The sequence below is a fragment of the Carcharodon carcharias genome, chromosome 7 (assembly GCF_017639515.1).
Source record: "Carcharodon carcharias isolate sCarCar2 chromosome 7, sCarCar2.pri, whole genome shotgun sequence".
NCBI classification, from domain to species: domain Eukaryota; kingdom Metazoa; phylum Chordata; class Chondrichthyes; order Lamniformes; family Lamnidae; genus Carcharodon; species Carcharodon carcharias.
The window spans coordinates 41556195-41582630 of record NC_054473.1 but is presented as its reverse complement, the minus strand read 5'-3'; the positions used below and the strand labels follow the sequence as shown (position 1 = coordinate 41582630).

At 42.3% G+C, this 26436-nt stretch overlaps 2 protein-coding genes across 4 annotated transcripts; both read right to left on the bottom strand.

The window, feature by feature from the left end:
- Positions 1-1996: 1996 nt before the first annotated feature.
- rpp14 (ribonuclease P/MRP 14 subunit) lies at positions 1997-25330 on the bottom strand. Of its 3 annotated transcripts, none has more exons than XM_041192337.1 (5): positions 25155-25330; positions 24971-25061; positions 17690-17766; positions 14555-14633; positions 1997-2266 (listed from the first exon to the last, which is right to left on the bottom strand). In XM_041192337.1, exons 1-5 carry the CDS (start codon positions 25244-25246, stop codon positions 2132-2134), a joined length of 474 nt encoding a protein of 157 aa, XP_041048271.1. In that variant the 5' UTR covers positions 25247-25330; the 3' UTR covers positions 1997-2131. The 3 variants fall into 3 exon arrangements, with proteins under 3 accessions (XP_041048271.1, XP_041048272.1, XP_041048273.1); XM_041192338.1 differs by lacking the exon at positions 1997-2266 and adding an exon at positions 9297-9433; XM_041192339.1 differs by lacking the exon at positions 1997-2266 and adding an exon at positions 12935-14426.
- Positions 8539-9302, bottom strand: LOC121280386 (hydroxyacyl-thioester dehydratase type 2, mitochondrial-like). The gene has a single exon (XM_041192336.1). It carries the CDS (start codon positions 9300-9302, stop codon positions 8784-8786), a length of 519 nt encoding a protein of 172 aa, XP_041048270.1. The 3' UTR covers positions 8539-8783.
- Positions 25331-26436: the final 1106 nt, after the last annotated feature.

Below are 26436 nucleotides of genomic sequence, written 5' to 3'. Positions count from 1 at the left end.
AAAATATGTACTTGTAAATATATGTATAGCTGAGTTAAAGGGGAAGGAATGTAATAATTATGGTTTTATTTTGTGTGCAGTACCTTTAAGAATAATACTTGTTAGACAAGATCACATGATATGTAGTAACCAATAGGAGAGTAGAGCGGCGTTCCTCAGGAGTCAGTGTAGAGATAGAGTTGGTGTTGAAAGTACACATGTGGTTGCTGCTGAGTATACTGTAAATAAACTTAGTTTCCACCCAAGAAGTGTCTGCTGATCAACTCTATCATTAATAGCACAATTCGGCCACCCTACAAAACTATGGATAATCATTTTCCTTTATTTATTCATTTGCAGGTTGTGTATGTGTCACTTACAAGATCAACATACAATGCCCTTCCCTAGTTGCCCTTCAGATGTACAGTAGGCATTGAACTTGAGCCCTGCAGACCGTGTGCTAAAGATGGCCCTAATAGTGCTGTTACATAGTGTCATGATGACTTTAATCACAGAAAATGGTTTGTCTTCAAGGACTAAAGGCATTCTGGAAGAACTTGTGTTTTAAAACACACTGTCCCTTAAAGGGTTAATGCAGGACTCTGATTGCTTTCCTGGAAAAAGCATCCTTTTACAAGGGTAATTAAGTGTTTGAAAAAACTATCAACCTCTTGACTCGGGTGAACTGTGTACAAAGGGGATGGGGGGGTCACATGGTTTTTATGACTCTGGAAAGAAAAACACGCTTTTAAACTAATGGTACGACCTGAGAGTAGCGGGGCTAGTTGAATTGCACACTCCTCCCATCCTGGTCGTAACAGTTGGGAGTCCCAGGATTTTGAACCAGCAATGAAGAACCATTTCCTAGTCAGGATGGTGTGACTTGGATGAGGCATTATAGGTCATGGGTTCCCATGCATCTGTTGCCCTACTTGTTCTAGGTATTAGAGGTCATGGGTTTGAGAGATGTTGTTGAAGGATCATTGCAGAGTTGCTCCTGTGCATCTTGTAGATGGTACACACAGCAACCACAGTGTGCTGATGGTGGAGGGAGTGAATGTTTAAGGTGGTGGATGGATTGCCAATCAAGTGGATTGCTTTGTCCTGGATAGTGTTAAGCTTCTTGAACATTGTTGGAGCTGCATTCATCCAGGTAAGTGGAAAGTATTCCATCACACTCCTGACTTGTGCCCTGTAGGTGATGGAAAGACTCTGGGGAGTCAGGAGGTGAGACATTCACCACAGAATACTTAACCTCTGGCTTTCTCCTGTAACCATAGTATTTGTGTAACTGGCCCAGTTAAGTTTATGATCAATGTTGACCCCCCACCCTGCCCCCCAACATATTGATGTTAGCTGATTCAACATTAGCGATGCCATTGAATGTCAATGGGAGATGGTTAGATTCTCTCTTGCTGGAGATAGTCATTACCTGGCACTTTTGTGGCATGAATATTACTTGCCACGTATCAGTCCAAGCCTAGCTGTTTTCCAGGTCTTGTTGCATGCGGGCACAGACTGCCTCATTGCTTCATTATCTGACAAATAATCTGATAGTTTGATGATCAACGTTATTCATGCTAGCTTTTAATTCCAGAATTTATAACCTATTGAAACGTATATTATTTTCCCTTAGTCATATGAAGTTTTCACCTGTAGCCTCTTCCCCAAAGACAATGGGTTACAAATTCTAGGATTTGATTATCTCTATTTTCTTACATTTTTTCATGGGATGAGTGTTGCTGGCAAGGCCAGCATTTGTTGCTCATTCCTAATTATCCTTGAGGTGGTGGTAGTGAGCTGTCTTCATGAACCATTGCAGTCCATCTGGTGTAGGTACACCCAAAGCTGTTAGGAAGAGTTTCAAGATTTTGACCCAACAATAACTTTTTGGAGAATATTCCCATGGTGCCACCAAACCTGCAATTGTAGCTTACAACAGAATATTTGATCATTTTCAATATTCATTATATTTTATTTTCATTATATCTTCATCTATCTTTGACCAGTTCCTTTTGAAAATGTTGATATGGCAGTGTTTTAATCAATGTGTGACCTATTAAGAAACAAAACCTAATATCACTTAAAAAGTGCTTGTTTTGAACTTTGATAAAAACCAGAAACAAAAAAGTCCTGCTTGCTTGTATCAATATTATCCATAGCAGTCAACCTTGTATAACCTCATTCGTTTCTTTAATGGAGGCAAATAGGGTACATTAGCATTGTGGTCCTGTTGGCTTAGTAATCCACAGGTAACGCTGGAAATATTCAACAGGCCTGGCAGCATCTGTGGAGAGAGAAACAGAGTTAATATTTCAATGTCCTTTCATCAGAACTCGAAAAAGTTAAAAGTGTAATAGATTTTAAGCACTTTAAATGGGGGAGGGTGAGAAAAGAACAAAAGGGGAAATCTCTGATAGAATGGAAGACAGGAGGGATTAAATGACAAAAGAGTTAGCCATGAAGGACCAAAAAGATTGGTGATGGGGCAAGAAAAAACAAAGAAACAAAAGATGTGCCTAGAGCAGGTATAGATGGCAGAATAACAAACAGCTGCTGTTCAAAAACAAAAACGAGAAAAACAAGCATAAGACTGAAATATGCAAATGAATGGAAACAAAATGTGGGCAAAGCTTATGGTCTGAAATTATTAAACTTGATGCTGAGAACAGAGGCTGTAAAGTACCTAACTGAAAGATGAGGTGCTGTTCCTCAAACTTCCTGTGAGCTTCATGAGAATATTGCATTAGGCTGAGGACAGAGAGGTCAGTGTGAGAGCAAGTTGGAGAATTAAAATGACAAGCACCTGGTAGCTGGGGACATGCTTGCAGGATAAACAGCGAACCACTGTTGTTTCCACATTCTGAATCTTTATGTAATGCCACATACTGCAACAAGTGCAATTTCAACCTCTCTCAACAGTTTTGATTTACTCTATCTCAAAGCTGCCATGGTCCACAGTTTCCTTTAATCCTTCATCTTATCCAACGCCTTAACAAAAAACTTTTTAACTTCCTTTCAGGTGTGAAAGATCACAACCTCAAACAACTCATGGGTACCAATGCCCCTCCTTTTTTTTCACTCCACTTCCATCTAACTCCAACCCTTCTTCTCATTTTGCATCTTGCCATGTATTCATTGTTCCCTCCCACCTTGCCCTCTCTGACCCTTAACTATCTGACCTTAGCAAAGGCCTCAGCTTCATTCCCTTATGGCACCACTATAATGAATTGAGCTCGGTATGATGCTAGGCTCTTCATCATCTTCAACTCCATTCCCAAGGTTTTGGTCAGGAATCACCCCTCCACACAACAGAACCTTTTCCCATCTCCAGTATTCTCCCTTCACCTGAATCTTCCCCTCTGACCTTAACATCTCGATCTTTTCGTTGAAAACTATTGGTTTGACATTGGCCATCTCAGTTTCTCTGCCTCTCTCACTCACTCTAAACAGTTTCTCTCTGAACTTGCTGCATTATGTTCTTTCAGGTCCAACCCTGTCATTATCATTAAGCCTGTTGATGAGGATGGTGCTGCTGTTGTCTGGCGTACTGACTCCTATCTAGCAGAAACTGAATATCAACTTCCAACACTTCCTCCTACCTATCCTTGGTTAATGACACCACCACTAAACATCAAGATATTGTCTCCAGGACTGTCACTGACCTCATCTCCTCCGGAGATTCCCTTCATGGCCTCCTATCTCATGATCCACCAACTCCAAACAGGCTGCTTTTACCACCTTTCCTAGGATCCACAAATAAGACTGCCACGGTTGACCTGTTGTTTCAGTCTGCTCCTGCCCCACTGAACTGGTTTCTTCCTATCTTGATTCTATTTTTATCTCCCCTTGCCCAGTCTCTTCCCACCTACATCCATGACTCTTCCTCTGCCCTCTGTCACTTTAAGTTTCCAATTACCTGGCCCTAACCATCTCCTCTTCACCGTGGATGTCCAATCTCTCTACACTTCCATTCCCAATAAGGACAGGTTGAGGGCTCTCTGCTTCTTCCTTGAACAAAGGCCCAGCCAGTCTCCATCCACTACCACTCTCCTCCGCCTGGCTGAAATCGTTCTCACATTCAACAACTTCTTCAAGTCCACTCACTTCCTCCAAATAAAAGGTGTTGCTATGGGTACCCACATAGGTCCTAGCTATTTTTAGGATTTTAGCAACATTCCTTGTTCCAGTCCGAATCAAAAATTCAACTGCTTTTAGCCACAAAAATGCTGTAATGTCAACCTGCTCAACTTCCTGGCTCCTCAGACTTTCCATCACCTACAAACAACAAGCCTGGACTGTGATGAATTACTCTTCACCTCCCTGGATGGGTGCAGCTGCAACAACATTCAAGAAACTAAATATCACCCAGGCCAAAGCTGTCCATCTGTAGGTACTTCATTAACCAGCCTAAACATTCACCCATTCAATACAAGCACACAGTGACTACATAGGAACATGGGACTTCAGAGCAAGAATAAGACTAGGCCATTTAATCCTTTGACCCTGCTCTGCCATTCAATAAGATCATGGCTGATCTGATTGTGGTCTCAACTCCATTCTCTTGTCTGACCCCCATGACCGTTAACTCCCTTGTCTACCAAAAATCTGTCGAACTCTGCCTTGAATATTTAATGACCAAGCCTCCACTGCTTTCTGGGGAAGAGAATGCCACAGATTAATGACCAGCTGAGAGAAAATATTTCTTCTCATCTCTGACTTAAAAGGGAGACTTGTTACTTTTAAACTATGTCCCCTAGTTCTAATCTCTCCACACAAATGGAAACATCCTCTCAGCAACTACTCTGTCAAGTCCCCTCAGGATTTTATGTTTTAATAAGATCTCCTCTCATTCTTCTAAACGCTAATGGGTCTAGGCCCAACTGGTTTAACCTTTCTTCTTAAGGCCTATACCCCAGGAATGAGTTACATGAACTTTCTCTAGCTGCTCCTAACACAATTATATCCTTTTTCAAGGAGACCAAAAGTGCACACAGTATTCCAGATGTGGTCTCATCAACACCCTGTACAACTGCAATAAAATTTTCCTACTTTTATATTCCATTCCTTTTGGAATAAACATCAACATTCCATTTGCCTTCCTAATCATTTGCTGTACCTGCATGCTAACTATTTGTGATTCATGTACCAGGACACTAGGATCACTCTTTACTACCAAGTGTTGCAATCTCTCACCATAATATACTGCTTTTCTATTCTTCCTGCCAAAGTGGACAAGTTCACATTTTCCCACATTATACTCCAGCTGCCAAATTTTTGACCACTTACTTAACCTATTTATATCCATATAAACTTTTTAATCTCCACTTGGAACTTTCCTATCTTGGTATCATTGGCAAATTTAGCCACCATACATTTGGCCCCTTTATCCAAGTTATTGATAATAGATTGCAAATAGTTAAGGTTCCAACATTGATCCCTGTGGCGCTCCACTAATTACAACTTACCAACCCGAAAAAGATCCATTTATCTCTACTCCTCTGCTTCCTGTTAGCTAACCAATCCTTTATCCTGTTACCCCCTACATCCTGAACTCTTATTTTGTGTTGTAACTTTTGATGTAGCACCTTTGGAAATCCAAGTACACCACTTCTACAGGTTCCCCTTTATTCACCATGCTTGTTACTTCCTCAAAGAACTCCAATAAATTAGTTAAACACGATTTTCCTTTCACAAAACCATGTTGACTCTGCCTGATCTACAGGATGCACTGCAGTAAGTTGTGAAGACTTTTTCAGCAGTATCTCCCAAACCAGCAACTTCCATCACTCAGTAGGACAAGGGCAGCAGATGCAGTGGATCATCACCAACTCGAAGTCACATATCATCCTGACTTTGATGCTCTCTCAATTTCAAGGACCACAAACTTAAGTACATCTGCTGCAGAATTGGTTGAGGCATCCACCATCAGATCTGGCTAGACCACAATAAGCGGTATCAACATACCCCTTCATTGCCAAAATCACATACTACTCTGGAATCAGTCTGGAGATAATTGATGTCCCCATTTTCTCCACTAAAAATCATCTCCTTAAACTCTTCTCCTCCCCTCACCTCCAAAAGACAAAGAGCTCATAATTCTGTGTGTCTAAAACTGATTCAATCTGTTCAGCTTTCTCTGCTACATCCCACACCACAGAGACAAAGTGAATACTCTCCCGTAACCCTCCCTGCTACTCTAGCCTCATGTTTAAATCCAGTTTCTCTCCATTACTCATCGTGTACCACACAAGCTTATCTTGTGTCCAAGGCTCATCAGCTGCTCTTTTAATCCTGCCCGCTGAACTGCTGACCAAACTCCCTTCATATTTTCCAATTCTACCTGACATCGTATGATTCCCTTTCCTCAGGAAATAATACTTTTTCCTTTAAAGCCTCTATCTGTACCTCCCTCATGAAAATAATCCATCTTTTGTTCCTCTGTCCAGGAACTGCCTCATCTCCTATCTCTTTTCATAGATTTTGAAGGTCACCACCTCCCATATCTGTATCAATCTTTCCAACACATCCATGTTTCAATCTTTCCCAACAGGTTTCTGTCCATGCCACAGCACTGAAATGGCTCTAATCAAAATCACAAATAACATTTTCTGTAACTGTGATGGCGGTGTATTATCCCTTCTCCCCTCTGCAGTCTTTGACACAGTTAAGATCAACCTCCAATGCATTTTCTCTATTTCCAGCTCAGTGGAATTGGCCCCACTTAGCTGCAACCATAGCCAAAGGATCTCAAGTGATGGTATCTCTTCCCACCCTTTTTCCCATATGCCATCAACGGATATGGGATCAACATCCATATGTACACTAACAATACACAGCTCTACCTCCGCAGTTGGTTAGGATTTCTATTTCCAATTTCTGGTTGTGAACTTTCTTTGATATTGGTGATAATGGCCTTGCGGTTTCAAAAGGTCAAACTATAAGTTAAATTTAATGAGAAAAATACATTTCTTTGTAGTCAAGCTAAACATTTTGAAGCGCTGTTCTAGTCTTAAAAGCTTCAGTGAAATTCAACCTGCCCTTCGTATGTATACTTAAAATCGCAAGTGTAAAAAAGTGTTTGAATTCTTGAACTATGGACTACCTTTTTACTTGAAAGCAAACCAACATTTTGTTCAACTTATAAGTAATTTGGAATTTCCGTGATCTTTAGTGCCATCATGTGTACTGTTTATGTAGCACAATGACCAAATCATACATTTTAGTTTTTAAAAAATCATTGCAAATAATGCTATTGTGCACTAGCCTCAAGTTTGTAATTTTCCATTTCACATCACAGACAAGGAGCAATGAAACCTAAAAAAGAGGCAGCAACAAATTTCATGAGAACTCTTGATAAACAAGCATTTAGAACAAAATTTCACTTTAAATAATTTCAACTCCGAAAAGCTGCGTTAGTGGAATTAATGTGAAATGAAATAGTAGTGGGTTACAATTTGGATTTACAACTTTGGGAGCTAAGCTTTTTTAAAATCTGGAGTGATATTGAAAAGAAAATTCTGAAAGGGTTCTTTGTGAATTAAATTTGGGCCATCTCACTCAAGTTTTTAAGTGTGCATAGGAGCACAATACAAAATTGCCCTTTTTTTTAAGGTAGTCTGACAGGTCACAAAATAGCTGATGTGGAAAATAGAAAAATATCACAAGTATAATAATGAGGTACTCCCTTAAGGTTGGGGCTGAGGCACTTTCTTGGGTTAATGTACATGTAACATCACTGTCAGCGGGAACTTCCGGTCATGCCCATCAGCATGATTTACTGATGTCACCAAAGTCAATTAACTTTTTGCTGGCTGACCACGTTTTCTGGTCCCACCCATGACTGGTTCTGCCGTGGTGGGGCTGGAAAATCCCAGCTTGTATCTCACCGTACTATACCTGACTTTTCTTGCCTGAAAGTCAGAAGGTTCTGGGTTCAAGTACCATTCCAGAAATGTGATCAGTCACAGTGCTGCACTGTTAGAAGTTCTGTCTTTCAAATAAAATGTTAAACCAAGGTCCTCTCAGATGACAAAACAGACCACATAGCATTATTTAAGGATGAGCAGTGGAGTTCTTAGTGTTCTGGCCAATATACTTCAGCAACTAGTATCACTTAAAAACAGATTATCTGATCACCAACATTTGTGAGGAACCCTTAGATGTAAATTTGTTGCATTACACTCCTACATTATAACAGTGACTGCACTTCAAAAGTATTTAATTGCCAGTAGAGAACTTTTGGATATCCTGAGACTGTGAAAGATATGATACCAACACATGTTTCTTTCTTTGATGCTGACACTGAATGATAAAAGTGAGAAATGTTTCATTCTCCAGCACTAACACCCTTCCTAACAGCACTGTGGATGTATCCACACCACATGGACTGCAGTGGTTCAACAAGGCAGCTCACCACCAACTTCTCAAGGGCAACTAGGGATGGGCAATAAATGCTAGTCCAGCCAGTGAAGTCCACATCCTGTGAATGAATAAAAACAACCTTGATGAACACCAGGTTAAAAGAAAAATATTTTTGAATAAAAGCATACACACTCCTTTGAAATAAAAGTTTATTTTTTGTCATCAAATAAAATTCTGCAGTCATAGTAACAAGGCAGTCTTTATAGTCACTGGCATCTGTTATTACAAACATATAAGCCAAACAACGTTGTTTGAAAACATAGCATTCATTTTCAAATTATTTTGACAATTTTTAGTAGTTTCCACATAACATACGTTTAAGAATATCAGCATCTGATGAAAACATTTTCCAAGTTATTTTCCAGTTTCAATGATAAGAGTTATACATTCTGATCTCTACTTTCTGGTAGCATGATCTTCACTTCCCCTTTCATTATCACTTTCTCACTTTCTTTGACAATACATGAAACAGCAATCCAAGCTATGGACCTTCTTACTTTAATAACATCTGCAATTGCTGACACCTGCTCACCTATATACAAAGGTGCTACAAAACGAAGTTCTTGGGACAGAAGAGCACATCCAGGCATTTTGGTTCCCAGGACAGCAGACAATAATCCACAAACCAGTACAGCGTGCACAATTGGCTTTCCAAACTTGCTGGCTTTGGCAAAATCTTCACTGAGATGTAGTGGGTTAATATCACCTGTTAACTCTGAAAAGGTGAATACATCACTCTGGGTAAAAGCTTTTGTAAGTTCTGCTCTCTCACCAGCCTGAAGATGTATAGTCCGAAGAAAAGCATTCTGTAGCATCAAGATCCTGCCTGCATGCCCTTGACCCATTTTTAATGGGCTCTGAAAGACACTAAGAATAATTCTTTGAGCACTGAAAGGCATTTCTTCAAATTGTACAATCCAGTTTTTCAAGAGTAGAGTGGGTCACTTTAAACACCTGTTAATTGTCAGCAACCTCAGTTCAACACAAATTCTCTACTGTTGCCCGATAGTGCAAGAAGAAATGGGGAGACCTATACAATAAAGAGATAAAAATGCAATTAATCTAATAAAACAAGCAAGCCGATAGTTACAGAATCAGTTTGACACCATTTGAAGATCAAGAATACAATAAAAAATTAGTTTCCTTATTCCCATCAAGGATAACATTTTAATGGCTTCATGAGTTTTGACCCCAATTATAGGATTTGTTTGGGATGGGGGGAACAAAATAAAATCAACATCAAAGGGCCTCCCTATCAATGCACCTTTCTGCCAGATCTGCTCCAGTTATCCTTCCAACCAGGAGCACCTCTCAACAAATGTTTCTTCTGCCATCTGCTGAATTCACAGATGTTGTGCTAGGTCCTGTTATCAGTGAACAACAGGATACTACTAGGTGGGCTTTCACAGCCCTGCGTCAACCCTGAAGCCAGTTCATTCTCTTTAGTGCAATGGACTAAGAGGAGCAACAGAACAGTCGAAGGCCAGAATTTCGAGTTTGGCAGGTGGGCGCGGTCGGTGGGCCTGGGAGCGGGTGGGAAACAGCCCCCCGCCCACGATTTCATGCTGGCGGGGCAATTAAGCGCCACCGAGTGCAAAAGTAGCTCCCAAATGGTTGTGGAGGCGGTGGCGGGAGCCTGTCGGCCACCAGGTCCAATGGCGGCCCGTTTAAAACCAGCACAGTCAGGCCCTGGAAGGCTGCTGATGAGGAAAGCATTTTCAGTGTTGTCAGAAGATAAGAATTATGGATTTCAATGCAACTGCAGAAGCCAGATGGGAGGGCAGGTCAGGTGGGGACTTCTGATGAGTGCCTCTTGGCTGCCAGGAGGGTCACCGCAACTTGCAAAAAGAGCTTGGGAGGAGGTGGCAGTGCTGGTCAGCAGCCAAAATGTTGTGCGGCGCCACAAGAGGTTAAACGAGCTGCTGCGCTTAGGAAGGGTGAGCACCGTGCTAGCATGGATCAGTGTTGAACTGTTAAGGGCTGGCCATCCCCCCTTGAAACTCAGAGGTGTTAAAGAGTCTGAGTACCAATTGTCAATGATGCCAGAGTTAGCCAAGGTGTTGAGCCCTGGCTGCTTGGACTGAGTGCCTTGCAGCTTGAGGGTCATGACTCAGATGAGCCCTGCACAGATGCTCCTCAGGCGAGGTTGGCCGGGCTGCAATGACACTGCAGGTAGAGAGTGGACTAATCAATGCTCCTCTGTCCTTTCAGGAGAAGATGGCCCATAACAACATTGAAAGGTCATGGACAGGCAGAAGCCCTGCTAATCTCTTAATCCTAGCCAGGTACAAGCAAAACACCTTTGAGCTGGAGAGGGGCCACGCACCTCTTCAACTGGCAGCAGAGAGGCTGGGCTGTCAGAAGAAGGTTAAGAGTGCAGTGCACAGAGGCGAGAGTTTCAGATGGTGCAAACATTCTTGTGTAGTCTCATCGTTGATGGGAGCCTCAAAATTGGATTTCCTATTGATCACTGGAAGACAATGGCACCATGATGCAGATCTCCACGGTCTCACCAGTGTGCCTGGCACGCACAGTGACCGTGTGATGACTTAAACTAATGACATGTCATTGATCTCCCTTAGGTTTGCCACCACGCACCCAATCGCAGGACCTCAAAGACCCACCCCTGACGCCAGAGGACTGCCAGGCTCCAGATGTACCTGCGTCACACCCGCTCTCTGAACCAGGCACCAGCACAGATACCAGCACCTCAGTGGGCGTTAAATCTTCAGCTAGAACAACAGTGCACATTGGTCAGGGCACTTCACACTCGCTCAAGGTGTAGGCGGAGGCAGAGAGTGCCCAGGGCGCCTGCAGTCAGAGGACTGCTGGAGACCAGGATGATGCTGAGTCAAAGGCAGATGATGGGCCTCTGGAGTCGTCCATTAGGCGGCAGATGCTGGATGTCCAGCAAGATGTCCAGGAGGATCTGGCAGAGAGCCATGAGGGTATGCATGCCATGGTCTCCGTTATGGAGGAATCCATGCAGAGCATCAGCATTGCTCTGACCCACATGGCTGAGCACACTGCCTCGTTCATTGAGGGAGTGGCAACTCTCATGGAGAGGCAGATCCAGGAACAGAATCGGGGTTCCTGGGGTTGCTCTCGGACCTGCAAGCCCTCAGGTGGTCAGTGTCCATGTGGGAGATGGATGAGGCATCCAGTATCCCAGCTAGGTGTCCGTCCATCAGTGTTGAGCAGGGAGGTTCAGAGCGACCTAACGGCACACGAGCTGCCTGTCGTCCCTGTGGGCTCCTCTCAGGGTGCTCTGGATAATGGTAGCAGCTCCTGCACCCCTCTGCCAGTGACCGTAGCATCAGGCGAGGCTGCGGTGACTGGCAGATGCCAGCTGTGGAACTGGCCGCTCCCTCCCAGGAGGGGCCAGTGCAGGCTCCACTGGCCAGAGGACGGCTGCTAAGGTCATCAAGACCAACGAGGCAGCAGAGTCAACAGGCTGCCTCCAATGCCGGTGCCAACAAGGTACTGGGGGGCGGGGGGGGAGGGGGGCACCAAGATATAGCACTTGCAAACAGAAGTTTAAGGCACCGTGAGCAAAGAAGAGACTGGGCACAGGTGATCTTCTGTTGTGCAATGTTTTGTTTATTTTAACTGGTCTGGGGTTGAAGACCAGAGAAGGTTGTGTTAAATTGTTTTGTCTGTCAACGAGATAAATTTTCTTTTGTCGTAATGGCCTGAGTATGGTTCACTTTTTTTATTTAATGTGGTGCAGGGTGCGCCAGTATGTAATGCTGGACATGGGTGGCTCAAAACTTTGTTGCACAGGCACTGAGTGAACTTTGGGGTCAAAGGGCTATTTCAGACATCTAGGATAGAGACGGCATCCCTGGCATGAGTTGGTAGCACTTATTTGGCAGTCTAGCTGAAGGACCGTTGGATCAAGGCATCCCTAGTGTCCCTGGCTCCCTGGAGGTTACAGAGGTCTGCCTCCATACCCTCAGCGTTATCCTCACCATGCTACTTTTCTGACTCCTACTGGATTCATCATCTATGGCCTGTGCAGCTATGTCAACATCCTCTTCCTCCAGTGGATCCTACTTTGCCAAAGCCAGATTGTGGACAGTACAACATGCAGCCACTATCAGTGACACCTGCTCTGGAGAGTACTGTAGTCCTCCCCCAAACGGTCCCAGGCATTGGAAGCGAGTCTTCAGAAGACCAATGGTCCTCTCTATCACTCCCCTTCTGGAGGCATGGCTCCTGTTATACCGCTGCTCTGCCTCTGTTCTTGGGTGGCGGAGTGGCGTCATAAGCCACCTTTTCAAGGGATAGCCCTCATCACCCAGCAGCCATCCATCCAGTCGGGCTGGAGCACAGAAGAGTCTCCGGATGTACGCATTGTGGGAGCTGCCAGGGTACCTTGCACAGATATACAGAATATGCATCTGATGGTCTCACACTATCTGCACGCTCATGGAGTGGAATCCTTTCCTAATGAAGAAGGCACCCAGCTGACCCACTGGCGCTTTCATGGCCACATGTGTGCAGTTGACTGCACCCTGAATGCAGGGAAACCCAGCAATCGCTGTAACGCCTCTGAGTCACTCAGCCTGGCTGGCCTTGTCCATACAGAAATGAATGAAAGTTAATACCCACTTGAACAAGTCTTCTGTCACCAGCTTGGCGCAACTATGGCCAGCTGATTGGAAGGCTCCATACAGATCCCCAACTGACCCCTGGAAAGAGCTGGAGGCATAGAAGTTGAAGGCCACTGAGACCTTCAGAGCCACTGGCACGGTGTGTCCACCCACAGTTAGAGATGATCTCAGGCCCAATCATCTGACAGATGGAGGTCACTAAATCCCTTGAGAGGAGGAGCCTTCTTCGGCATTCCTTCTTGGACATATTGAGGGAGCAGCATCACCGCCTGTAAACCCTGGCAGCAGGATAGTGGTGTCTTCGGCGGCTCTTTCTGCCTTGGACTACCTGCTGGCCCTGCACCCGCTGTGCTCGCGCTTCTCCTCCCACAGTTCGCTCCCCTGGAAGCTGCATAGGGAAATGTGGCCTCCTCTCTCTTCTGCCCCTCTCTTCCTCCTCAGAGGAGGTGCCTCCAGCGGAGACCACAATCCCCATTAGCAGGGTAACAGAAGGCTGTCCGATGCCTGGAAGGACCCACACGAGCTGATTTCTCCGGGGTCGTTCTCCGAGGAGTCCTGAAATGAAGCTTGGAAATGCTAACAATGAAGCCCCGAACAGAGATGAAGCTGCCGTTTACCAGTAGGTCACCAGCAGCAAACTATCTACCAAACTCCTCACTACTCACACTGGCAATGCTGCAGGCCCTTTTTATCCTGCCCATGGATGATGTTTTTGAAATTGTCGGCTGACTGTCTGCCTATTTTGCCCATGTGACGAGCACAAAATCGCACAGGCAACCAAAAATCAGTGTCAATTGAATTTTTAATGGCCTTAATTGGCCTCTTAATTATTGGCGGGCACGGCTCCAACACCAACCAAGTGAAATGTCGCTTAAGTGCGCAATGACATTGGGTGACTATTTTAGGCTCAAAAGTCTTGGGCTCGCGCCTGGATGCCGAGTGAAAAATTCTGCACCAGGTTATTGTTATGAGAGTAACACGGTCTATTTGTGGAGGTAGGCCAGGTAGGAGAGAGACACGGAGATGAGAGAGTAAAGGCAAATAATATCAATTATCATTGAATGGGGAAAATTATAGGTAGATGAATTAAATTTCAAATGGGATAGTCTGAGGGTCCAGGAATGTGGCAAATGAGAGAACGTTAATACATGAAAAGGAGGAAGAGACAGAAGCCACATAACAAGTGAAAAGGAATAGAAAAAGTCCATGAAACACAGAAATAATACTTCAGCTTTCAAACATGTACAAAAATTATTTCTGATGAAGGTTTGAAATAAAAAGAAATTAGAGACAATGGATATTTTAACTAATGATAAATTGCAAGGCTGAAAGTTTTGGGTTCTTGCTTTGTTTGGTGAAATTAAGCTGTAGTCCTCAAAAAGATTAAATGAACATTCTGTTCAAAAACTGCAAAAGACAAAATATCATACAACCATTAGATAACAGCTGAAGGACCTGCAGTCTTCTACTTTGTGTTTAGTGATTAAAGAATAACTTGAAAAAATTAACTATTCTTTTATAGTAAACATATATACCTGTGTCACTCTGAAAGCACACTTCTCATTTTGATAGGATCCCAGAAGGGTCAATGCACTCCATAGCTTCACAAGGCCACTGTAAACAGAGATACTTTCAACAAATCTTCTAAGAGTTACACAATGACATTTATTTTAGTGCTTTTAGTTTACAACATCATGAATTTACATAGCAACTTTAAAACACAACATTATTCCCAAGTACTTCACAGAGACAGAATCAAAAATAAATGCAGACAAAAAAGGCGCTATTTTGAGTAACGATCTGAAGTTTTGCTAAAGAGTTGAGTTTTAAGGAAGGACTTAATGGAAGATAGGGAGGTGTAAAGCTGAGATTTAACAACGGAGCTCTAGGCCAAGATTGGGGTGGAGGGGGATGCACAAGAGGCAGGAGTCAGAAAAACGGACAGTTTGATGCAGAACGGATGTATGACTAAAGAAGGTTACTGAGAAGGGAAAGGTCATAACGGAATTTAAACACATGGATAATAATATTAAATTTGATGCGTTTGGTGACCAGGAACCAATATAGGTCAGTGAGGACATGGAAGATGTGCGAGCATGGCTGGGTATCAGATAGAAAACTGGCAGAAGTTTTGGATGAGCTGAACATTGCAGTGGGTAGAAAATGGAGCTGGCCAGAGGGGCATTGGAATAATCAAGGCTGGAGGTGACAAAGGCATAGATCAGATCTTTCGTCTTTTGGATGAGACACTGAACCGATACTTCATATGCCTGCTCAGGTGGATGCAAAAGATTCCATGGCACAGGGGAGTACCTCCTGTGTCCTAGCCAATACATAACCACATGGTTTGGAGCAGTTCAAGAAGACTTTCAAGGGAATTAGGGATGGGCATTAAATGCTAGTCTTACCAGCAACACCCAGATCCCAAGAATGTATATAAATAAGAAGGTTCCAGCAGATGGGTTGAAGCAGGGGCCAGGGAAGGAGGCATTACAGAGTGTAATTAGATGGTTTCTATGATGGAGGCATTATTTTATTTGTTCATGGGATGTGGGTGTCACTGGCTGGGCTAGCATTTATTGCCCATCCCTTGAGAAGGTGGTGATGAGCTGCTTTCTTGAACTGCTGCACTCCATGTGGTGTAGACACCCAATGTGCTGTTAGGAAGGGAGTTCCAGATTTTGACCCAGTGACAGTGAAGGAACAGTGATATATTTACAAGTCAGGATGGTGTGTGGTTTGGAGGTGAACTCGTAGGCAGTGGTGTTCACATGCATCTCCTGCCCTGGTCCTTCTAGGTGGTAGAGGTCATGGGTTTTGTTGGAGAAGCCTTTGTGAGTTGCTGCAGTGCTTCTTGTAGATGGTACACACTGCTGCCACTGTACGTCAGTGGTGGAGGAAGTGAATATTTAAGGTGCTGGATAGAGTGTCAATCAAGCAGGCTGTTTTGTTGTGGATAGTGTCAAGCTGCTTGAGGGTTGTAGGAGCTGCACCCATCCAGGCAAGTGGAGAATGTTCTTCACACTCTTAAATTGTGCCTTGCAGATGGTCGACAGACTTTGGGGAATCAGGAGGCGAGTTACTTGCTGTAGAATGCCTAGCCTCTGACCTGCTCTTGTAGTTACAGTATTTATCTGGCTGGTCCAGATCAATTTCTGGTCAATGGTAACCCCCATGATGTTGATGGTGATTGAAGCTTATCTCAGCATCGAATAGCTCACTGAAATTGCAAACAATCTGGTTCAACCTGAAACAATAGCTGGAGAGGAGGAAGGACTCAGTGGCAAGGGCCAAAAGACAATGGCTTAACTTCTCCCAACTATTTGACTGGAGGTAAATGCAGCTCAGTGAAGATGGGATATCAGTCAAGCACATATGTCATGGAGGGTCCCAGAGAGAGCAAAGGATGGTGAAAAGGTAGTGCTGGGTGTTGTCAGTATGGAAATTGACCCCATGTCTGCAGATGATATTGCCAAAGGGACAGCTTGTTGTTGTGGAACAGGAGGTGACCAAGAGTCTGGATATGACCAGGCCAGGATCAGATAGATAATTGTGGAACCAAGTGAGGTCAATACAACAGAGCTATATAATAGGTGAACTGCATTAGAGGTGGGTGGTCTGGTTGAATATGTCAATGGTAATAGAAAATTTGAGATGGGATAATGCAACACAATCAGAAAAGTTATCACTTGACATCGGCCGGTATTGTTTCAGTTAGCAGGGATAGTTACGTGAATACAGAGATTAAAATATGGAGTCACAGGAAGAGTGGGCATGGATTTGGGAAGTGATTCCACATTCAAGAATTTTGGAGAGCAAAGTAAAGTTGGAGATAAGATGGTAGTTTGCAAGGACAGAGGGGTCAAGGGTGCAGTTCTTCCAGGAGGGGATGATCATGGTAATTTTGAAAGGATGAGGGACAATACCTGAGGAGAGGGTATCATATTTAATGTCATTTAGCACTTTGGCAAGGAAGGGAAGTTGAATGTTCAACTCTTTAGTAGTTATGGGGTAACAAGGGTAGGATGTGGATCTCATGGGCAAGATGAACTCAGAGAAGGCATGAGGGAAGAAGATAGGAGAGGAACCAGAAAAAGAGACTAATTCAAGTGTATGGTAAGGAAGGTTAGGCTTGGCGAACAAAAGGGAGAAGCAGCGGAAGAAACTGATCAAATAGCATCAATCTTTGCGACAAAGAAGTCCATGAACTCCTCACACTGGATGAAGAAAGGACAGGGAGGCAAGCAGAGAGAGGTAATTAAGGAGATGGCTGATACTTCAGAAAAACTGGGGGTCATTGTTGCTTTCCAGTACAATCTCAAGAGTAACATCCATGCCCACTCTTCCTGTGACTCTATATTTTAATATCTGTATTCACGTAACCATCCCTGCTAACTGAAACAATACAATTACCTATCTCAAGAGTAATATCTGGTTCTGGCAGAGGATAGTGCAGGTAAATAGCACTTGATCTGGTGATGGATGTTAAATCAGTTTTGCGCCAGGAACTTCTTACCTGTATAATGGTCCTGTAACATGCAAATGGCTGTTATTTGGTTTGTATGTTCGATAAGGCTTTTAGAAAAAAAAAAAGGCACTACCAATGTTAATTATTTAAGTCAGCATACTGTATGATAAAGCGCCTTTAAATGGTTACTATGCACACCCACCTGCTTTTTACTCTCAGTATAGCAGTCAATGTTTCTTCTTCAAATCTCAATAAATCAACAGGTAAGGCAGCTCCAATCTGCAAAATTAACATTTTCAGAACATTAACCTTTAGAGTGTCAGGTGTGAATTTCTAAGATATAGTCAAACACATTTTACAAAGACGAAAGAGTAAAAACGGCTACTTGCCCTCAAAGCGATTGCTAAATTCTACATTAGAATTGTTTGCGTTATGTACTGACAATGCAAGAAATAATCACCTATACAGGTGGTACGACACAAATAGAACAAGAGGTTGACTGCTCATTCTCCAGCCTTAAGACATTTTAAAACATCCAATTTCACAGCGAGGCTGATGGCTTTTCTTGCTTTCTTTGCAGCAGCAGGCACACTGCCACCATTTACTGGGTGCTTCTGGCTCATGTTTAAAAGTGATTTAAAAGTCTCACCCAGAGCAAAATACAAAATTGCAAATTAAATTTATATCTTCCAATATTTTGTTTGAAAAAAAACCAACTCTGGCTTTGGATGCCTCTGTTTTGTTTTAAATTCAATGTTGCCTCGAATACCACACTACAAACAGCCTCCTTAGCAACAAAGCCAACCCCGACAGGAGCCAATGCGCGCTGTGCGATGACGTGTGAAATGCCATTATGATAGGCAGCGATGATGCATGCTGCATGATGATGTAAAACCAGAAATCACAATCTAAATCAGGGACAATGGACCTAAAACAAAAAAGTTATAACAAAATAACTTAAAATGGGGACTTGCTGTGCTTTACAAGAGCCAATGTACCAGCAGGAAAAATACTTTTAACACCCCCTTTTATTTTCTTGGCTTCTCAAGCTAAAGGACATTTCCCATTTCGCTCATATGACATGTTATGAAAGCAACTGACTAGAATGCCCATCAGGAAGATTAGCATGTGAAGTGTCACTAAAAATAACTAACTTCATGTTCTTTATGTCGCCCAAAGATGGGAACATGTGCATGAATTTCTCCAGATTTAATTTTTTAAATCTTTTATTTACCCTTAAAACATTCTTGGCTTTAGGATGTTTCATCATAGTACTTAACTTCAATATACAAAAACTAGCATCTGGCCTTATCCGAGTGCCCAGCCAGTTCAACTGACCAATAAAGCTTCTGTCTCTTTTTTAGATACATCATCTTTTTGTGATGACCCAGTATGATTAACTGGGATGGGAGTAACATTCTCTAAATAGGATTGTCGACTTAAAGTTGTTCCAGATCTACTTTGCTTAATATCTAAACCAATATATTTAAAAGCCCCACAAACCTGGCTCTCAATTTATAAATCCCACTCTAATCTTATTCATAACATTTCTCAAATTCCACAGTACCACCCCATAAGAAATCACCAACATATATTATGAAGATGTGTGAAAGTTTTGCTTTATGACACCAATAAAACATTGTAGGGGTTTGCTTTTTGTTGAACACAAGCTATTTTCAGCAAAACAGATCTCACTAAAATATACCACACCATGAAAGCATCATTTAGGCCACAGACACATTTGCTAATTTCCATAATTTTCTTCTGCCTGTGCTACCCCTCTGGGCAGTTTCAGAAATACAACTCTCTGAAAAATATCACACTGTAGCAACACAGCTTTTATGTCAATTATCTACACCCTCTTGAATGTGTGGCCAAAAGAGCCAAAATGATTTTCAAAATTACTTTTCTAGCTGTGGAAGAGTATACCCTAACATTTGCATCGCCCAGTTTCTTTTCAAACTCCAAGTAAATGGTCTTGCTTTGGCCATACAAGTCCCACCTACACTGATTTTTTCACTATAAGTCCATCTATGCCCCTCAGCGGGTAGCTCAGAGTAAATTCTAAACTCTTCAACTATTTAATTCCATTTGTTTTGCCTCTCTTATTAGTCTATCCACAAGTTTATTGACAACAACCAAAACTTCATGATCATGAGGACTTCTGCTTCTAGTTCTGTGGCCTTTATTGCATTGTGTAATTCTATTCAAGCTATGGCCTCGACTTGCACTTTAATGTTTGTTGGAGCTGTTACAGCTGATCTCCCAACTGCGTTGTAAGAGGGTCTTTCTTTGGTACATGATCGCTTTCTGATTCAAGAGTCACTTTGGGGCCCATCATCAGTACTTGCACTGCATTTTCTTACTCTCCACTCTTTTACCCCGGTACGCCAGTCCATGGACCTCACTTCTTGGCCATAATCCTGAATATTCAACCAACATTTAAATTTGCCAATCAGCTCTTCTTGCATGTCCCACAATTGCCACAAACCTCCACTAGATCCCTCTGGAATATATGTCACCCAAGTACCCACTCTGAGCATTTGGCCTTTGGATGTGACAGCTCTGTCACATGTCATAATCACTCATATTACCAATATCAAGACCTTGATCTACGGCACTCTGTTAACCAGGACCTTCACTCCAAAGCACATGAGCACCTGCAGTGCAAGGTACCTTGTTTACTTCTATCGGCTGCTCAGAGTCTATTCTTTGTGATTAATTAGAATTAATTACAAAATATTTTGATTGCCACGTTTGATAAGTACTGTCTTACTATTACAATCTATTACCTTGCCAAGGCTTTTCATTTCCAATGACCCTCCCTTTTATAACACATCAAATCTCCTGAATTAAATTCTGTCTTGGATGGTCTTATACAATGCCTCAGAGCTTTGCAAATTTTCGCCAAGACCTCTGTCTTAATGAAAGTCTGTCTTCCTGCATGTAAAGCACCATTTAGAGGAAAATTTTTGCATGAACTGCCAATGTCAGAGTGGTTATCAACCTGCAGTCTGGTTTATCAGCTAAAGCTTTATGCACCATTTCATGGATCGCCACATAATTCCTTTCAAAGTGTCCACTGCTGAAAGAACTGCGGTATTTATGAACACAATGTTCATCTTTTCATATCTCTGAACTGAGCATTGACTAATTCCCTTCTATTATCAGTCAGAAAATTTGCTGGTGCCCCGAGTCCAGTCCCTATATATTGCTCCATGAGTTTGTCTTTAATAAACCTTTTGTCCTTGTTATGTATTATTGAGGAAAGGCTTTACCTGGTTGCCATGCCTACAAAATACAGAATTGAAATATTTCTGTCATTGTCCCATACCTTTAATAAAGTCGTTGCCATGAGTGTAAAGTCACATGCCAATAGAAGGTTTACAATCGGACCTGATGGCATTCTCCGAAAATTTTACAAATTTCACACTTCTCACTAATCTCTTCTTTTTGCCTTGCACACTCTTCAGCAGCAGCTGTACCTTTTAGCAGGATTTTTAATCGTTGACGAGTAGGGCGAATAACTTGTCTATTTAGCTTTAACACAATTTTTATTTCTCTTTGATTCTTATCAATTAATATTATTAATACGTATCTAACAGTGATGAGAAACATCACATTTTGTTAAGAGGATGCAATAATGTTCTGATTGGATAAATGGCAGATTCAATGACTTTCCAAAAATAATTGCCTGATCAAACTGCTCCCGAGTTTCATTTGTGCCTTTGTCATATAAGGTTTATTCAACTGCATGGATCTCTCACGAGAGACTACATCAGTACTTATAAAATGGCTTACACCAGCTATTTTACATGGAATCTCAACTATCTTTAGTGACCTAAATGTGTTGTCACCACCAAACCTAAAGCAAGTAGTAATTTTATATTCCTTAACCGTGCATCAATGCTTACAACTTAACAAATCAAGAGCATTTTATTCCAAGCTATTCTACATACTGTCAAAGTGAAGCACTACTTAGTTCTGCACAGTTAAAGCAGCCTGTGATTAAGACATTCATCATTAGTCAAAAACTCCTTGTGACTAGAATTTGTTCAGATTCATCAATATCTTTATCCTCTTCCTTGACATTCTCTTCAGCATCGCTGCTGTGGACAGTTAATTGCATAATCATACTTTCAGTTACACCTAAAGCATCTATTAACTGTTTCTTGGGAATTCCTGGGAGTTATTTGCCTATTATTGCTGATGCAGTTTGCCTTCTGCTGTAATAGCCAGAGCTGCTAAAGGCACTTTCATCCTCATTCTGGCAACCATTGAGTCCTCTATCCTTGTGTGATTGAGGAATGTACCACGAAGGCTGAAGGAAAGGGCTATTTCATCAGAAAACCTTTCAAGGCAGCAGACATCTGATCCAATAGGCTCTCCCTCACAGAGAACCGAATACCAGTTAGAACAAGGAGTCTGAGGAGGCGGTGGCGGCGAGTTAGTGGTATTGTCACTTGACCAGTATTCTAGAGACCCAGGGTAATGCTTTGGGGACCTGGGTTCGAATCTCACCACGGCAGATGGTAAAATTTGAATTCAATAAAAATCTGGAATTAAAGTCTGATGATTACCATGAAACCATTGCTGACTGTCAGAAAAACCCATCTCGTTCACTAATGTCCTTTAGGGAAGGAAATCTGCCACCCTTACCTGGTCTGGTCTACATGTGACTCCAGATCCACAGCAACATGGTTGACTCTTAAATGCCCTCTCAACAAGGGCAATAAATGCTGGCCTAGCCAGCAATGCCCACATCCCATGAATGAATAAAAAATTCAGCAATTTAAATGCTAATCCAAATTAAATTTTGTCAATTTTTTTAAAATCAAATCTGTTAGTCTATGATATAGTCCTCCATTGAATGACCATTTACTTTCTGAAATCTGACCATGTCTCGCAGGCACTAAACACAGAATCTTTCGTGTAAACTTAATTCATGAACTTTAATATAGGGGTTTGTGTATGCAACCCCCAGTGGGGTCATGCACTCCAAGACCATAATGGCAGCAATGGAGCAGAGACTCTGTCAAGAAATCTTTGGAACCATGATGCGCGCCTCCAATTTTTTTTTCTGGAAGGGGAAGTGAACAAGTTTCACACAAGCAGCCTCAGTATCTGCCTTGAGTGCGCCCAATTTTTTTTCTCTGGTTTGAACTTAGCTGGGAAAGGAGGGGAGCCAACAGACCAAGAAGACTCGCACAATTGTGGAAACTTTGATTTTAACTGCTACAATCATAATAGTTAAAATAATTTTTCGGGAAGCACAGATAAATAGATTTGAAACTGATTGTCACATGTTTAAAGTTAGTGTGCACTTTTAAAGAAAAAATAGCGAAGGTTACCATTCTATTTCGCTTTATTCTGGTGCTGCCCACCTTGCTTGACAGCTGAAGGCCAGTCTCTCTTTTCTCTCCCCCCACCCCCAAATTTTCACTCTGGGGTGATGCCAAGTCTGAGACATTCAACTGGGATCGCACTGAGGAAAAGTTTGGGGAGCACTGTTCTAATAGAGGATCCAAACCTTCATCACCATTTAGCTGGCAGACATACAGTTCAAAAAATACTTTCCTTTTAATTTTATTTCACGTGGAAGTGACAACACCAAGACCATACCTTGATTCCTCTAATAGGGACATATCCTGTTTCCACAAGTCCAATAAATTATTTTACTGGTCATATAGTTCAGACCTGGAGAACACTGGGAGACAATCATACCCTGATAATTTACAGTTGCTTTGTCATTTTTCACAATGGTTACTAGGATTTAATTTCTTGTCTGAAATTGTTTATCTTACCTTCCAACTTTCATCTTTAGACAACCAACCTCTGCCACCATGTACCATTCCAGCAAGCGAGTTGGAGGGTAGAACTAGAACCAATCCTTGCAAACTTTTAAATTTATTTACAGAATTACACATTACCAGCATAAAACCTCTAACGCCAACAACCAGTTTTTATCTGCGTCTACTTATAAGAGCTCAAGTAATTGCCCAGTTAATGCCCACCACCCGCATACAATTAATTTACAACAATGAGCACACTAAACTCAACATTCCTTGGTCCTTTGTGCCGTTGCAGCAGAAACTCTACCAAAACTCTCCACTGCTTTTAACAAACCAAATACAGAGAAGCTGAATTTCCTGTATTTACATAAGTTCCAAACAGGCTTTTGGTGCAGAATGACTCAAAGCCTCATCATTCTTCGTGTTTTGTGGTGATTTTTGTAAAGTCACTTTTAAAAAAAAATTCTCCTCAATGAGACCACCATATTTTATATTTCAGAATGCAGTTGCATAGCATTGTGAGCATGGCATTAAAAATGAGAAAGCTTCCACAATTGCATTTTCTTCAACCTGCCTGTGCCTGCCTACTTGTTCAAACTTTCAGTCACAATGTACAAAAATTAAAAAGAATAAGAGCACAAATTCCACAATTTTCTCCTCTTGATTATTTGTGCTGATTTTCACTTGTTTTCCATCGGTTTTTATGTTCTGGCATGCCATAGAATGGTCACAGCGTAGTAGATCAATCAGCCCATCATGTCCATTCCAGCTCTCTGCAAGAGCTAGTCCCACTCCCCTGCCCTATCTCCCTAGCCATATTTTTTTTTCCTTTACAGGGGTTATCCAATCCACTTTTAAAAGCTGATTGAATCTCCACGGCACTTTCAGGCAGTGCATTCCATATCCTATCCATTTGCAGTATAAAAACGATTTTCCTCATGTCATCACTGGTTCTTTTGCCAATCATTTTAAATCGGTATCATCTGGTTCATGATCCTTCCGCCAATGGGATAGTTTCTCTCTATCTACTTTGTCTCGTCACCTCATGATTTTGGATACTTCAACCAAATCTCTCCCAAACTTTTCTTCTCAAAGGGGAATAACACCAGCTTCTCAAAAACAACCAAATAACTGAATCTCTCATACTTAGAGCCATTCCCATAAATCTTTCCACACCATCTCTCAAGCTTTCACATCCTTCCTGAAATTTGATGTCCAGAATTGGGCACAATAATCCAGATGAGGCCAAATAATAATGAGGCTAATAATATCCCTGTGAAATCTTGGTGTAAATTGCCAAATTGCATAAATTTGGGCAAAACTTGGAGATTATAGCATTTCACCAACTCCAGGTCAGATTGTTCAAAACTTATTGCTGCCTGCCCCATCCTTATCATTAACAAGAAATTCCTAACTAATCCCCTATAATACCATTGCTGTCGTTTGTTTAGCAAATCACTACAGTTTTCAGTTAAAGCGCTTTTTGTTTCACTTCAAAATCGTTTTTTCAACTCGAATTTTAATGGAGCAATATATCTCTGACGCTAAACGGCTGCTGCATTCTGTCTGTTTTGAAAGTTTACCCTTGCTTTATCAGCTGAGAGCACGATGACATTCCTCGGATAGCGGGAATGGCTTGGAATGGAACACGCAGCACTTGCGAGTGTAATCCCGAGTTACTGCACTCATACCTCACCGTGCAAATCCTTCAGTGCCGACACGATCAACTGTTTAAAGTGGGCAGCGTTCAGCCTGAACCCAGGCCTCGTTCCCTCAAATTCACTGTTTTAAAAAAGAAAGAGAAATTTAAGTGAGTGAGTCGAACAGGAGAAACTCAAAAGAGCCGCGCAGTGCAGGGAACTGTTTCTCACTCACAGGCCGACCTTCAGGTAGTGATAGTCGCAGGTATTTCTGGAAACGTGCCGTTCGTAGGCTGCTACCTCCTGCTCCTCCCTCGAATGAATCATACTAATGACCGGCTACAAACTAACCGAAAGTCCGGAGGCCTCCAGCAGCTCGAGCAAACGGCCAGAGACTCACTTCCGGTCCCGTCATCGGGCGCGTAATCGACACTTCCTGTCCCGTCACCGGGCAACCGCCGGTCACATAGCGTCAAACGCATGTGCCGTCTCGGGCTGCCGTGGAAAAACTAATCAGAACACATTTTGAAGGCGTTTGTTTTTGGTCTGGGAACGCAGATTAAACCGAAATAATTGTAGCATCTGTACCAATGTTGCTCGGCTTTTATTTATTTAGCGACCGAACGCTTTGTAGGAAGCGGATGGGCTAGAACTCGGCATGGGGGAGAAACAAAAACAATTACCTGGAAAAACTCAGCGGGTCTGGCAGCATCGGCGGAGAAGAAAAGAGTTGACGTTTCGAGTCTTCATGACCTTTCCACAGAACCTGAGTCAACTCTTTTCTTCTCCGCCGATGCTGCCGGACCTGCTGAGTTTTTCCAGGGAATTCTGGTTTTGTTTTGGATTTCCAGCATCCGCAGTTTTTTGTTTTTAAGCAAATACTAATGTTGGAACATAAAAACATGAGGGATGAGCAGTTCTTTTGGGTGCAGAGGTTGTGTTCAGCGAGTCTCTTGGGTAGGGTGCGACAAATGGCTGAGGAACTGATTTGAAGCTAGGCATAGGAATTTCACATTGGAGTATTGAGAAGATGGCGTAGGTTCCGACCAGTTCCAACTAAAAATGACAAGGTCCTATGAACTCTTGGCCCATATAGAACACTTGGCATTTTCTGACGTTTGTTAAATCCTTTGCATTTCTGAAATATAAAAAGTAAAGTACATTCTTGGTAATGCCGAACTGTTAACACGTACTCAGAGAAACTCGCCAAGAATATTTAGGAAATATCAGTAACAGTACAATCAGTACGATTTTGGGCCTGAGCAAGCAGAGGTTAGAGGTCGAAGAATTGCTTCCTACTGAACTTTTGTCTGTTTGCCTTTACAATTAGGACCTGCAGCTTTATTATTTAAATTATTTTTGACTGAATATATCCCCCACACTTAGTTGTCCTGAAGCCATTGAGAGTTAACACTGCAGAATAGAGCCACATGCAGGGTAGACTGGAGGGCATTATTGAATCTGTAGCACTATTGTGAGAAAGTAATTAGTGAACAAACAAAAGCATATCATACTCT